The 14,792-nt window shown below is 36.9% G+C and overlaps 2 protein-coding genes and 1 long non-coding RNA gene across 3 annotated transcripts in view; all 3 read right to left on the bottom strand.

Annotated features, from left to right (window-relative positions):
* LOC113305574 overlaps window positions 1-6,364 on the bottom strand; it is a 41,554-nt gene extending 35,190 nt beyond the window's left edge. Inside the window, exons 1-5 of the mRNA XM_026554595.1 lie at window positions 6,076-6,364; window positions 5,012-5,620; window positions 3,613-4,908; window positions 3,395-3,528; window positions 2,285-3,281 (exon numbers count right to left, since the gene is read on the bottom strand). Of these exons, the coding sequence (XP_026410380.1) occupies window positions 2,285-3,281; window positions 3,395-3,528; window positions 3,613-4,908; window positions 5,012-5,620; window positions 6,076-6,364 (3,325 nt within the window). The remainder of the gene's footprint in view (window positions 1-2,284; window positions 3,282-3,394; window positions 3,529-3,612; window positions 4,909-5,011; window positions 5,621-6,075) is intronic.
* Window positions 6,364-7,731, bottom strand: LOC113305573 (SWI5-dependent HO expression protein 3-like). The gene is made up of 3 exons (XM_026554593.1): window positions 7,495-7,731; window positions 6,890-7,311; window positions 6,364-6,799 (listed from the first exon to the last, which is right to left on the bottom strand). Exons 1-3 carry the CDS (start codon window positions 7,729-7,731, stop codon window positions 6,364-6,366), a joined length of 1,095 nt encoding a protein of 364 aa, XP_026410378.1.
* Window positions 7,732-9,746: 2,015 nt separating this feature from the next.
* Window positions 9,747-12,794, bottom strand: LOC113301208. Its single transcript, XR_003336096.1, has 2 exons — window positions 11,230-12,794; window positions 9,747-10,579 (listed from the first exon to the last, which is right to left on the bottom strand). It is a non-coding gene; the product is annotated as an uncharacterized LOC113301208 (long non-coding RNA).
* Window positions 12,795-14,792: the final 1,998 nt, after the last annotated feature.

Here is a 14,792-nt window from a genome sequence, read left to right as displayed (position 1 = left end):
CTAAAAGAGCTTTAAGAATGGAGCGTGAAAAACGTTATTATATGGGTTATGATGATGATTTTGAACCTTATGAAAATTATTGTAACAAGGATAAAATTATTCCAACTCTGGATCATAATAACGATCCTTCACCGATTCAAAAGGAGGAGATTGGATGTGACTTTCCTATTGTTATAAATGGTGTAACACCCTCAAAAGAAGATCTTTCAATTTATACCGAAGAAGATTTTATGAGAGAGGAATGGACCGATTCTGATGACGAGGATGTTGAAGCGGTGATGCTTGAGAATGAAACCGAATTGAATGATTTTGTGGAAGACCCAATTGAACATTCCAATGATTATAATGATACCAATACTTTGGTTAAGGAAGAAAACGAAGAAGAATGGTTGCAAGGTTTGATAGAGGACCATGATATACAAGAGGTAAGTAATTCACCTGAATTTTAACTAAATTACATATTAATGCGTTTAACTAAATTACATATTGAGTGAGATACTACTAGGTGGTTTGGTGAATAGAATCCGGTAGTCGAGAACTTCCGTATCCGGTGATATTAGGGATTTAGGGATTTAGCACTGAGCTAGCTGCTTTACCTACGGTTGGTGATAATCTGTGACTAATAACATGTGGATGAAAAACATAACTTGAATCATTGTTTTGCAACGAAGAACGATTCCTTGATCTAATCCCTCTTATTGATTTCAACTTTATCTTTTTAATTGTTTTGTTTTATTCTTTTACTTTATAAAATCTAAAATCCCCTTTTTTTGTGACATTATAAGACAACTAAAACCTCTTGCTCCTCGTGGGAACGATCCTTACTATCGCTATATTACTTGTTAATTAGTGAAAAAAATATTAATTAATTTGCTGTGGTTACGACACGCATCAATTGATTTTGACTTGTGCCCGTTTTTTTGTAGTAATTATATAACGCGATATTTTGTGGTTTTTTTTTTGTTTTTCTTTGATCTTTCATTAACCGAGTTTATTTTATTTTATTAATAAGACGATCAACTAAATTCTAATTTATAATGGTACCTATTTTTTAGCGATACAAAATTAACATAACCTATTGCTACTCACCAACCGTCGCCACCATTAAAATACCATATATAATATCATTTATTTCTCCACCACAACCGCCGCCTACCGCCCGTTGGCCGTTTGTCGTACTTCTAATTATTAAATCACAAACATCATGAGTAAAATTACGGTTGAACAAACTTAGATCGTTAATTAATTTATTCCGTTACATTTTTATTGTTATATGCTCTGTTGTGTTGCAATTAATTTTATTTTAACGGTTAGAACCATGATCTATACAACTGGGTGCTAAAGGTAGCAAGGGTACCGTTTAGGTGATCAGGCGGTTATGATCATTTGTTTTAAATGGTATGGTATCATCCTAAATATATGATATTTGTTTTTGTCAATCGTGATAACCAACTACATCTTTCACGATATGATGTTGCTTGTGTTGTAAATATACAAAACTAATATTGTCCACGACTATTCACCAACATCACCATCATAAAACCACCCATTGGCATTATTTTTTCCACCATCACTGATATTATTGCCTCCACCACCACCACTTCTACCAGCCACTACTTCTTCCACTACTAACCACTAATTTCTATTGATAAAGTAATTTTTTTTAAAATTATTTGGTAATGTAAAAATAACTATTTTTTAGATTAATTAAGAAGATATTCAATGATGAAATTTAATAAATTATTCATTATGAGAGATTAATGAAACATTAATTAATAAAACACTCATAATGATTAATTTTAATTAGAACAAACCACAATCATGAATTTAACTTTCTCCGAAATGTATTCTGGCCGCTCTTTATCTAGGCTAAGTTGTCCAAACTATGGTTTGTATTCTATTCTAGAAATGACACAAGTTGTGATCAAGAGGGGACGTGTTCCTTTTATGGTTAACACACGTGGGCTTATGTCACGAGGGGTTAGTCCCACTAAGGGACTGTTGAAAGAACTATACAGACCCAATAAACATGTTGGGTTTGTGGTCTACTAGTGACGCACAAGGATTGACCAAGTTTCAAATCAAAGAAGGAATTTTTGAATGCATACTGTGGCATTTATAAAGTAGCATGAGCGTATGTCACAAAGGAGATCGCCCGGGGCTGCACTAGAATGTGTCATAATTCTTTTTTTTTTCTCGGTCATATAAAATTAAAAAAACGAAAACTGTACGGGGACTAGGCCTCCCTAATGACTAGCCGTGAGGCCATTAACAGGAAACCTACTTGAAGCAATAATAAACCCTTTCGGCCATTCCACAGACGGAATAAAGTCTGGCCTACCCTCATAAAACTCAAATAAATCCTCATCCAGTAAACATGCTTGCTTGGCTGAGGCATCAGCTGAAAAATTAACTTCTCTATAGCTATGAATATAACGAATATTGTTGTAAAATTTTTTCGCAAGTTTCCACTTCTGCACCAGCTGCCACGGCAGTTCACCCTTTTGAAAAGCTTGTATACAATTCATCGAATCAGAACGAACACAGAGACTCCGCATATTCCATCTCTTGTCCAACATCGCGCCATAAATAATTGCACAAACTTCAGCATAGTAATTGGTTTGCCAACCAAGACCAACACAAAGAACACCAAGCACTTCCGAGTTTGCATCACGGAAAACAACACCAGAACCATCTTGGCCTGGATTTCCGAAAGAGGCACCATCACAACAGATCATGATTTCATCTTGATTAAGAGGATTCCAACTAACTTCAATTGGGGTAGATGTTTTGCACGATCTATGCCGCACCTTGAAATAATTCAAAATGCGCAGATCCTCTAAATTATTATGCATATGACCCTTCATTCTAATTGAGTTATCACGAATTACCTGATAAAGTCTCCCTTTAAAACCAAGCCATTGAACTGCCATATCTTCAAAATAAGACTTATTGCGTAACTTCCATAATTCCGTGACAATTGCAAGATTTGCAACAAGCCATAAGTCTTTTATCATTCGGCTACAACCCTTAGCAGCCTTATACGAATCCAACAGATCTTCATTAGGTTGCAGCTTGAAAATTCCAGCCGCACAATCCCAGATCCTCCCAGCAACTCGGCAATGCCAAGTGATGTAGCTAAGAGTTTCGCAACTTTTCCTGCACAAGCGGCACATAGTAGGCATGCTCCTACCTGTCTTCTTAATAATATTGTCTTCACCAGCACCACATTGCTTGGCCCAAATCTTCCAGTATTGTACGCTCAAGTTAGGATGCACAACCTGCTTGGTAAAAAGAGCCGCAGTAGGCACAACTTCCGCAGACACTTTAATAGCGGTCTTAGCCGATTTGACTGAAAAGCGCCTTTGCTATCTAAATCCTAAATTGTATAAACTTCACCACCATCAATAATTGGAAAATCATCAACGTCAATATTGCATCGAATCATCAAATCTATAGTTCTCTGAGGAATGCTCCAAGCTCCATCAACAATAATATCACTTACTTTAGCCTTAAAATCATTTGGGCCTTTGGAAGTGATGCCAAATCTATGCGCAATAGAAAAATCACCACACCAATTATCAAAAAATAAGGAAGTATTAGCACCATTACCTATAATCGAGCGTGTATGCTTCTGCACAAAATTGTAAGCCAAGCGAATTCCTGGAAAAACCGAAGAACCCAGCTTATAATCTATCAAATTTCCATTGATCTTAAAGTACTTTGCCCTCAAAAATCTGGCCCAAATCTTGTTTGAGTCCTGAATACAAATCCAAAGCTTCATTAGCATTGCCCTATTAACATCATTCAACTTATTAATGCCAAGGCCACCTTCACGCTTCGAGAGACACTGATCATCATATAGAACAGTAAAATATTTACGTTTCTCAGCATCACCGGACCAAAGAAAATTCCTAATGTCCCTTTCAACTTGCTTAATAACCGTGCATGGCCACTTATAAACATCCATACAATGAATAACATAGCTAGAAATAACCGATTTAATTAGTACAAGTCTCGCCTGAAAGGATAAAAGCTTACCTTTCCATCCATCCAGCTTGTCCATAATCTTTTCAACAACTTGGCGAACATGAATATGGCGAACAATACCAGGTTTCAATTGAATTCTTAAGTATTTATCCGGAAATATATATCTTTTCATACCCAAATAGCTAGAAATAGCAATAACACGAGAAAGTGTATCACCTCCGTAATAGAACTTGCTCTTTGCATAGTTTACGCACTGGCCAGACGCATGTTGATACAAAACCAGCATATTCTTCAAATTTTGCAAACTATGAAGATTACCTCTGCAGAATACAAGGATATCATCCGCAAAAAGCAGGTGTGTAGGCGCCACACCTTTTTTACTAACCATAACATTCATACTACGGTTTGCAAACAACTTAGAAAGATTGCGACTTAAAACATCTTCAATAAGAACAAAAATCAAAGCAGATAGAGGATCACCTTGTCGCAAACCTCTAGTAATACTGAAGTAACCTTCAGGATAACCATTAATCATGACAGAAATCCGAGATGAGCTAAGGATATTAAGAACCCACGTGCACCAAGAATCATAAAAGCCATATTGACGAAATACTTCAGCTATGAAATCCCAACTAATCGTATCAAAGGCTTGAGCAATATCCATCTTGAGGCCAACATTACTATGCTTCCTTTCTGTATTGATCTCATTGATTAATTCAGACGCCAATGCTATATTCTCATGTATATTTCTACCCTTCATAAACGCCACTTGCTCTTCAGATATCAGCTTATTTAACACAGTACCAAGCATGGTAGCTATAATCTTAGTAATGATCTTGAAGAAAAAATTACTCAAGCCAATTGGCCGATGATCTTTAATAGCATCAGATTTGTTATTTCGGAATAAGAACAATAAAACTAGAGTTAGTGCCATTGGGTTTTTTACGCATAGACCAACAGTTTGCAATGGCATTAAAAAGATCTCTAGAAATAATGTCCCAACACTGTCTATAGAAAGAACCTGTGAAGCCATCTTGTCCAGGCGCAGAATCATCTCCCAAATCAAAAACTGCCACTTTAACTTTCTCCAAAGACAGAATAACATCCATGAAAGCACTTTCAGCAGCTGAAATACTCTCATGATCAATATCAAACAAAGCTGGATCAATATTAACGTCACCACCAATGAACTTGGACTGATAATGATTAACAATGAAATCCTTTATCTCATCCTGCAAAAACAAAGTAGTGTCATTAGAAACCTTAAGTTCTGAGATGGTATTTTGACTTCTCCTCATACGGATGCTATTATGAAAGAAACGAGTATTCTGGTCACCATCCTCCAACCAAGTTACTCTAGACTTCATCTTAAGCATAACTGCCAACATTCTCACATCATCAACATCCTTTTTAGCATCCACAACTTTTAGGAATTGAAACTCATCTGCCGGGTCATAATCAAGAAAATCATTCTCAGTTTCAAGTTTCAATCGAAATTGCACATCTCCAAAAATATTTATATTCCAAGTTTTCAACACCTCCTTTAATCTCTTCAGCTTAGAAGTAAAAACAAAAGGTGGCGCACCATTAAGCTCCAAATTCCAGTTCTCCTCAACCAGCCTCATAAAACCTGGATGGGAAAGCCACATTTTCTGAATTCTAAAAGGAACTCTATTCGACCTTGGATTTTCAAAAGCAAACCCAAATAGGGGGAATGATCCGAACAAACCCTTGGCAAGGCCTTACATTTCCAATTGGCGTACTTATAGCACCAAGCATCATTAATAACCCCTATATCATGTTTAGAAACAATTCTTTGAGTTCCACTTCGACAATTAGACCAAGTATATTTCTTACCAATGGCATCAGCCTCAACCAAGCCGTTGTCAGAAATCTAGCTTCGAAACTCATTCATATAGACTTCTTTGATTGGTCTTCCACCCTTCTTTTCCTCCAAGCGTAGAACGCAATTAAAATCACCCAACACCAACCAAGGAATAAATATATAACCTAAACCCAATTGACGCCAAAGTCTTTTCCTTGCCACCGGATCATAAGAAGCATGGAAAGCCGTGATGAAATCACCTGCAAAATTCACAGTAATTGCCTGCTTTGAAGAATATAAAATATCAGGCCGTAACAGAGTATTCCTCCATAAAATCCAAATATTACCCTTTTCTCCATCAAACTCATTTGTAATAACATCCTCACAGAAATCAACTAGTTTGAGTGACCTAACAAAACGAGCAGTGCAGAAAACATATGGTTCCGCAATGAAAATTACGTCGGGTTTGTGTAAGAAAAAAAGCTCATTCAACTTGGCTCTTGCACCATATTTATCCAAGCCTTGAGCATTCCAATAAAAGACACGCATTATTTAACCACGCTCCTTGAAGGGCTTGCCGAACCCTTATCATCCTCTTTGCGCGTCTGACTTCTACCCCTTCTAACAGCTTGGCCTTCATCCTCCACCTGTTTTGCAACAGGCTTGGTTTTCTTTTTTGGCGTCATTTTAGGAGCGCCATTCTTAACCAAAGTATCCATCTTATTCTTTTCAGCTAACTCCCTTTTAAGTCGTTCTTCTTCATCCTTAGCAGCACTCCATTCCAAACTTTCATCTTCAATCTCTACATTACTAGTACTCGCAGATTGCAAGGTATCCGGTTTTTTTTTAATAGGCAAGGTATCAACTTCAATGTTTTCTTCTTCCTCTTTACTATCTTCTATACCAGTTTCAAACCTATTAGAAGTCTCGAGAACTTCGTCAGTTCGAACTGGAGAGGTTCTTCTAGACGTTCTAGTTGGAGATCTAAAACGATCATCAATTTTTTTCAAAACATAATTAGTTTGCAGCTCACCCGTTACATTTGTAACCAAATGTGAATCTTGAACCTATTGCGTATTTGATGCATCTTGCTGGGCAATATTATTTTCTTGTTGGTTTTTCTCCAAGTTCAAAACTCTCGCATCCTCTTGGGCACGCTTCTCTTCATCTTGCCGCTTCTTTGCCATAAGCAATTGTCTTGTATTTTGTAGTTTTTCCAAGAGCACGTCTTGCTCAAATTTAGCAAGATCAGCAGCCTTAGCCATGTCATCAACTATCTTTTTTTGTTCATCATACACTTTATAGAGCTCTTCTTCTTGTTTTTCAAGGTCCAAAGAAATTGTACCAGCATCATCTTCAATTTTACGCAAAGGCACTGAGCTAGCTGCAAGATTAGTGCTAGCGGACTCAGGAAAGGCTTGCGGAATGTCCACAATACTATCATCCCCCGCAACACTAGCCGATGGACTAGTAAAATGTAGATGGCGCCCAACAAACTTAACTCCACCAATACATAAATCATCATTCTTACTCTTAGGATCCACAGGTTGTTATTTTTCAGATTGATCGTCTCCAGTATTTTCCGGTGGTGGTGGTGGATCCTTTGGCTTGACAAACTTTTCCTTCTTCCAATAATCTTTCAATTCATCCATCTCAGCCTAAAGGGTTGCACGTTTAACTGGATCCTCCTCGGCATCATGCAACTTCTCCAAATCTTTGTACTTAGACGATCTGCATTGCGAGAAAGTGTGTCCAACTGATTTACAGTGTTCACAAAACTCTGGCCTATTCAGAACATTATAATCAAGACGATAGCCCTCCGGAAAATCTTCATCATGAATAACAAGCTTTGGAAAAGGTTTTGAAAAATCTATATCCACGAGTACCGCAGCAAAGTAGCCATACTCTACTCGCATAGTTCGCGGATCAACAACAACAGGCTTACCAAGGCCACGACATATTCTGAATCAAATTTCCTCTTCCCAATACTCAAAGTGGAGATAAGGAAAACGTATCCAAACTGCTTCCCTAGAGTTTTTTTCCGATTCAGGATTAAACATAGGTGTCCATGGTAGCATCTTCAATTATTGTTCCTTAACTTTCCACGGAATTTCATAGCTTACTCTTTTTCGATCAACTTCATTGTTCAATTTAATGACAAAATAACCTTTCACCCATGGAATAAACTGGACTTGGCATGTTAGTTTCCATTGATCGCAAAGAATACGCTTAACATCTTCGAATTTAGCACCTAGGGTTTTAAAATCAAAACGACCCACAATACTGAATTTCCAATTTTCTTTGGATCGTTGACTAACTTCTTTAGTAATTGTGATCATAATATCCCCTGTAGACGCACGAACTGGAGGATGTGATAGAGAATCTGTATCAATAGTTGACATAACATGAGCTCTCTTCTTAACTATCTTTACGTATGAACGATTCCCATCATTGGAATTGTCCGCACCATTATTAGGGTTTTCAGTTTTTGGAACATAAACTAGTCTTGGCCTTGAACGTGATCGATTCCTATTGAAATTCCTATTTTGAACACGATCATGACGCTGTTGATTTGATTGATTACCTAGATAAGGCGGAGCTGGTTGATACAGAGCCATTGGTTGACGCCAAATCCTAGCACAAAGAACGTAAAGAAAAAAAGAGGAGAGAAGAAACCGGAGCTAGTCCGGCCAAACCCTAGGTTCTTGCTTTTTTTTAAGAGGAGGAATGTGCCATAATTCACTTGAGCAATTATGGGTACGACGCCGCATGAAGCTTTTATTTTCTTAATTCTTCAACAAGTAGAGAATTAAGAGGGGATGATGTTTGTACCCCATTAAAATGGTGTACATGCGTGTCGCACAAGCTATTTGATGTCGGTAAGATGCGGTTTATCATGGAAACCATCGGTTTATTAAAGAAACCCGTTTGGTTTATTATGGAAACCAATCGGTTTATTAAGGAAACCCTTCGGTTTATTATGGAAACCCATTGGTTTATTAAAGAAATCCGATTGGCTTATTATGGAAGCCTAGATGGTTTATTAAAGGAACCAGTGCTTAGTATAGAAGCCCAATCCAGCCTATTATAGAAGCTCAAAAAACTTATTTTAGAAGTCATTTTGAGATAGACACAAATCTTGGAAGATAGACAAGGATCTTCCAAGATAGTTACAAATCTTGAAGAGATAGATACAAATGTTGTGGGGATATACATAAATCTTGAGAAGATAATATGGATCTTCCAAGATAGGCTCAAATCTTGTGAAGATAGACAAAGATCTTCCAAGATAAACTCAAATCCTGTGAAGGTAGACAAGGATATTCCAGGATAAACATGGATCTTCATGGATAGATACGAATATTAAAGGATAAGTATAAATCTTGGTGATTATTTGGATAACCACAAATCTAGGGTTATTATGGAACTAGATTAGGTTTTTATGCCTATAAATAGAGGCAAAAATCCAACTCAAAAGATACACAATTTCTATTCCTTTTCTCCACAATTACTTGCTTAGAACTCTTGTTGATTTTAACATCGCAGTGTCTTTGCACGTACCCCCACCACTTTCCATCAACAATTCTGTGGAGATTTTAATCAACGGCGGCGATTGGATCATCTTACACACATCTCGAAGATTATTGGGGTGATTAATTTTCGCACCAACAATGGTGTTTACAAAATTATGTCTAATATTCTTGCAGAGAGATTCAAGTTTGTTTTGCCTTCAATTATCTCCCAGCAACAAACTGCTTTTGTCAAGAAGAGACAAATATTGGATGGTGTTCTAAGCTTTGTGGCATGACAAGAAGGGTAAAAAAAAGCTATAATTGGTAAAATGGACAACTATTATGAGAAGAAAAATGTAGCGCCCCTAAGCTAGCAGCTGACTAATTCAAGATATTAACTGAATAAGAGGCACTAAAAATCTAAAACATAACTTAAGCATTCAATTAAGAAATCGGCTACAAAACTTAACCCAAAAACTAGCCCCGCTCAGAAACATATTAATATATACAAAAACTCCTCTCATGTGATACATAACAATAATCATTTAATTATAAATAAAATATACAACATAATAAACATAGCATAAGACTCAACGCCACAAAGCTTCCACTGCGCAACTCTGATCTGTCTCTGAAATTGAAAGTGGGAACGGGTGGAGCACATCATCCCTAAAAGGAGTGCCCGGCAGGAATAACATTTAACTTTCAAGTAATCATAAGCAAGAGTTGGAAAACAATACATATTTTTCTGAAACATTAAACAGTGACTAAGTCACTAAGGTAAACATACAAGTATATTGAACAAACTCCTTCTTTCAAACAATGTATAATATTCGTGCTAACCACACTCATTAGCTATTGATATCACCAAGACCATGATAACCCACTCTAAGCATAAAAGCTGAATTCATGTAGATATAATTGTGAAGGAGCGTATCCTATATACCACAAGTGGAAATTCTCATTTCCCATAACAATTCGTAATGACAAACAAAACATTACAAGTCCTTTTTAAATCGTGGAAAGATTCACGGAATCAACAGAATTGTCATAATGTAATATAAACAAAGCATGGAATGCACAACTAGACAACGCATGAATTTGATAAACACAAATCTTTGTAAGAGAAAACATCAATGGTTACAAGAGAGTCAAATGTATTCCCACCTCTTTTGACGACAAGCCACGCCTACCTCGAGATCCACGATCCACTGGTTCATCCTTTGAATCGATCGTTGTTAATATAGACTAACTGTTAATCATATAAGAAGTCTAAAAATCTAGTCAAAATGGCTTACACAAGAATCATACAAATTTATCTAATGGTTATAAGCCCAATTATGGTTATACACCTTTTATTTATCCATCTTTAGCATAATTAAGGTTTGCTAACTCAATTAGGTTGATTCTATAATCCACTAGCTAGGTCTAATGGATATCTACACTTTGTAGAAGAAGCCAAAGGTTAATTCAGACCACAATGGTCCAACACATCAAAATAGAAACTAACTATAAGCCCAAGCCCAACAAACCATCTCCTTACCAAGGCCTGGTCCTTCTGGGTCAACGGTCAAACTAACAGTCGCAGGTCAACTAACAGTCAACGTCCAAGTCAAAGGTCCTGGTCAAATGGTCAAGTCTGAGTCGAACCGATTCAACTCAGGTTACAAGGTTAACTCGACTCAGTCAGATGATCTGAGTCACATAGAAAAGAAGACTAAATCAGACTGAATCTGTCCAGTCAGACAACTAACACTTCAGGCCTGAACTAAAGAACATGCCAAAGGTTCTTACATCCTAATTTCCAACTTATCAGATTACATTCCTACCTTTTTATCATTGCAGCAACTCAATTATATCAAATAACTAAATAGTTCATTTACAAATACAAAATCTGTTTACCTTAATCTGCAGTTGCAGGCTTTCACTAAGGCCACTGCTATAACAGCATACAATCAACTTCAGCTCAAACATCTCACAAGTACATTCAAGTTCCAACAACAATAACACTATCAACTACTAGCCCTCAACTCAATTGCAACATCAAATAACTCTGCACATTCATTTCTATAACCCCACAACAGCAACACAGGCAACACTAGCACCTGCAGAAAAACTCATGCCTCAACATCATCTCAGTTTCCATCTCAATTCATCTAAACCACCAATATACACAGTTACATTCATCATACAGAACCACCACCTGCATATCCAAATCCAAAAACTGCAACTAAAGAATGAACTGCTTAAACCCTCTTCTTACAATACCATCTCATTCCACCTGCAACTTCAGAGTCACTCAAACACTAAAACCATTTACCAACACAAACAAACCACCAATACCAATTTCCAACACCTACAACTGTAACTCAATCCAACACCCCCAATTCAGTTTCTGCCTACACAATCTGTAAATTTAGTAACACCATTCTCATGAACTGCCTCCTCAACTTCACCATCGCCATAACCAATTCATACATAAACATTATCTCCATTTCTGCCACTACTCTTTCGCCTGTAACTCTGTATCACAACAGCAACAAACCATTTTATACATCTATATCAACACAAAACAAACTCCTCATCATCTGCAATACCAGCCCAGTTTCATTTCAAAATAATATGTCCTCCACATCAACCACAACTATAACCACAGCCAACCCAATACCCCTCACTGAAGTTTCATTCTACATGTCAATTATAACCACTAATTATCAGATTCATCTCTTCTGCCTCAACAGATATAACACTAACGCCTATATCATAAATCAATGAGTATAACAGACTTCAATCAACTAAAGAAATATTACCTTAATTCCAATTCCAAGTGAAGTAGATAATCCTGATTCCTTGGTTTGTCAAAACAAAAATCAGTTCAGCATCAACATCAACTCAGTTACGTTTTTAATTAGCAGAATTAAACCCTAACTCCATCAACATCTTCAAATCAACCACTACTTGAGCTTCAGTTACAAAACTACAAACCTTAACTATCAAATTCGAGATGATTATCAACCTTATGCCCTAATTCAGGATAAACCCATCTCTATTCTCTTCCCTAAACCACTAATTTCATCTTCTAATTTCTCCTTATCCAAAATCCTCAAGAACAAAACCTTAATTCTCGATTCACCACCGAATCAACTTCAGAAACTCAATTAAACGACTACCCATGCTTCCTTATCTAGCAGTAGCTCTATACATCATCTTCAAAATCTTTAGAACGTCAATCCTAATTGAAAACCCTAAATTGTATACTCTGAGTTTCCCTTTTCTGATGAGCCTGAATCACTTAGACGATTCAACACCACCACCACTAGATATTGTTTGATATTCCCTTACCCTTTTCGATCTCCGACTCTTAAGACTTCTCACAGAATCACCGGCGGAAAAAGAACAAGAAAAGAAACAGGGGAAGAAGAAAGAAGAACAAGAATGAAGAAGAAAGAGAAAGAACAAGAGAGAATGAATTTCTCTTCGATCCGTTTCCGGATAAGGCCGACGAGATTTACTAAAGAACCCATGTTCTGGATAAGGGCTGCCAAGGCGGCTAAAAACTAATATGATGATTTCTTCTTCGTCCGGTATCCGAATGACACGTTCGAGTAGTCCATTTCGCATAACTTTACGAGATCTATTCAACCGTACTAATTTCGTACCTAAATCGTTGTTAGATTAATTTATATTAATTAACGTTCGTGTTAAACTAATCGAGTCATTATCGACTAAAACGTCTCTTGACTATCGCTAACCAGTCAAATAACGTTGACGATCTTGAGGGTCTTTACAAAAAAGATCAGGAGGTTTAGGCATTAAATTTTGAAGAAAGTCAATCTAGCACTGCTTATCAAATGGTGTTGGAGGTATGTTGTTGAGGACAAGGCTTTGTGGAGGTCTATTTTTTATGAAAAATAGGGGCCTGGATAAACAGTCTGGATTCCTAAGGTACCAACTTGCACTTATGGAAGATCACTCTGGAGAGCCATTACGAAGCATCAGTCCAGTTTTTTGAAGCATACAAAAATTTAAGATCAACAATGGGTCACTATGCAGATTCTGGGATGATAACTGGATCCATGACATTCCTTTAAAGACTTTCTACCCAAATCTATTGCAGAAATGGGGAGAACTTTCGGTAACTATGTTGTATAGGATCTGCACATTCCAAGAAGACAAAATGCTGCTGCAATATCTGAACTTGCACTTCTTACTGCAGACTTACATGATTTCAAATTCAACATGGGTGCAAGTGATGAGACGCAATGGACTCTTACTAAACATAATATTTTCTCTGTTAGCTCCATATATGATAGGTTAATTCTAGATGACGATGCAACTCCAGCTGATTTGATTTTTTTCTCTCATTTGGAATTTGAAATGCCCTCCTAAGATTGGTTTCTTTCTTGGTTAATTGCTCATAGAAGACTCAACTACTGGAGATTTACTCTTAAGAAGGAGAATTGATGTTCCAGATACATGTCTCTTCTGTAATGAGATTGAAACTTGCTCTCATCTCTTGATGCACTGTGCATTTGCTAGACATGTTTGGGAGAAGATTTTAACTCAAATGAACTGGTACTTTTCTATGCTTGCTGATGTCCATTCTCTCTTACATGCCTGGGATATTCTTCAAAGTAACAAAGTTAGAAGTGCAGTTTGGAATTTGGTTCCTGCAGCCGTTATGTGGTGCATTTGGAAGGAAAGGAATGCAAGAATTTTTTCTGACAAGGTTTGTAATGCAACATCAGTTATGAATAAAGATATATACTGCATGTTCACATGGACTTTGGCCATTCAAGATTTTGAAAACATTGTTTCTGCAGATGTGATGAAAAATTGGTGTAATATCTATCTTGACTCTTGATAAGTTCTGGTAGCTTGTTACCAACTTATTACTTTTCTTTCTTTTTTCTCTTGTAACCTTTGTCAGTGTGGTATAGTCCTATTATACCCTCTATTTTTTGATCAATAAATTCCTTCTTTACCGATCAAAAAAAAAATGACTTGAAGACTTCATTGGGATTGTGAAGCCAGACCCAACTATTTTCTCTGTAGTTGCATGTTCTGATCTTACCTCTACTATCGTGATTGAGTATTATATTTGCTAAGATTTATCTCCGATAGGTAAGATTAAAAGTAGTCACGAACATATTCGTCCCATCGTTTGTGATTCCACAATATCTTGTTTCGCTACCATACAATTAAGATTACTATGAGGTGATTGATAATACTAGGTTGTTCTTCGGGAATATAAGTCTGGTTTATCAATTGGCCTGTGCTCCTTGATTTATCAAAAGACGGAACAAAACTCGTAGGTATTACTGTGGGTGACAGATTTATCTATTCCAATAAACTTTTCTGTGTGAGACAGATTTGTTTATCAAGTCTTCGACTTTGGGTCATAGAAACTCTTGGTTGTGGGTGAGACAGCTAAGGGAATCAAGTGCGTAGAATCCTGCTGGGGT

Source organism: Papaver somniferum, chromosome 8 (assembly GCF_003573695.1).
Source record: "Papaver somniferum cultivar HN1 chromosome 8, ASM357369v1, whole genome shotgun sequence".
In the NCBI taxonomy this organism is placed as follows: domain Eukaryota; kingdom Viridiplantae; phylum Streptophyta; class Magnoliopsida; order Ranunculales; family Papaveraceae; genus Papaver; species Papaver somniferum.
This window is presented reverse-complemented; position numbering and strand designations above follow the sequence as displayed.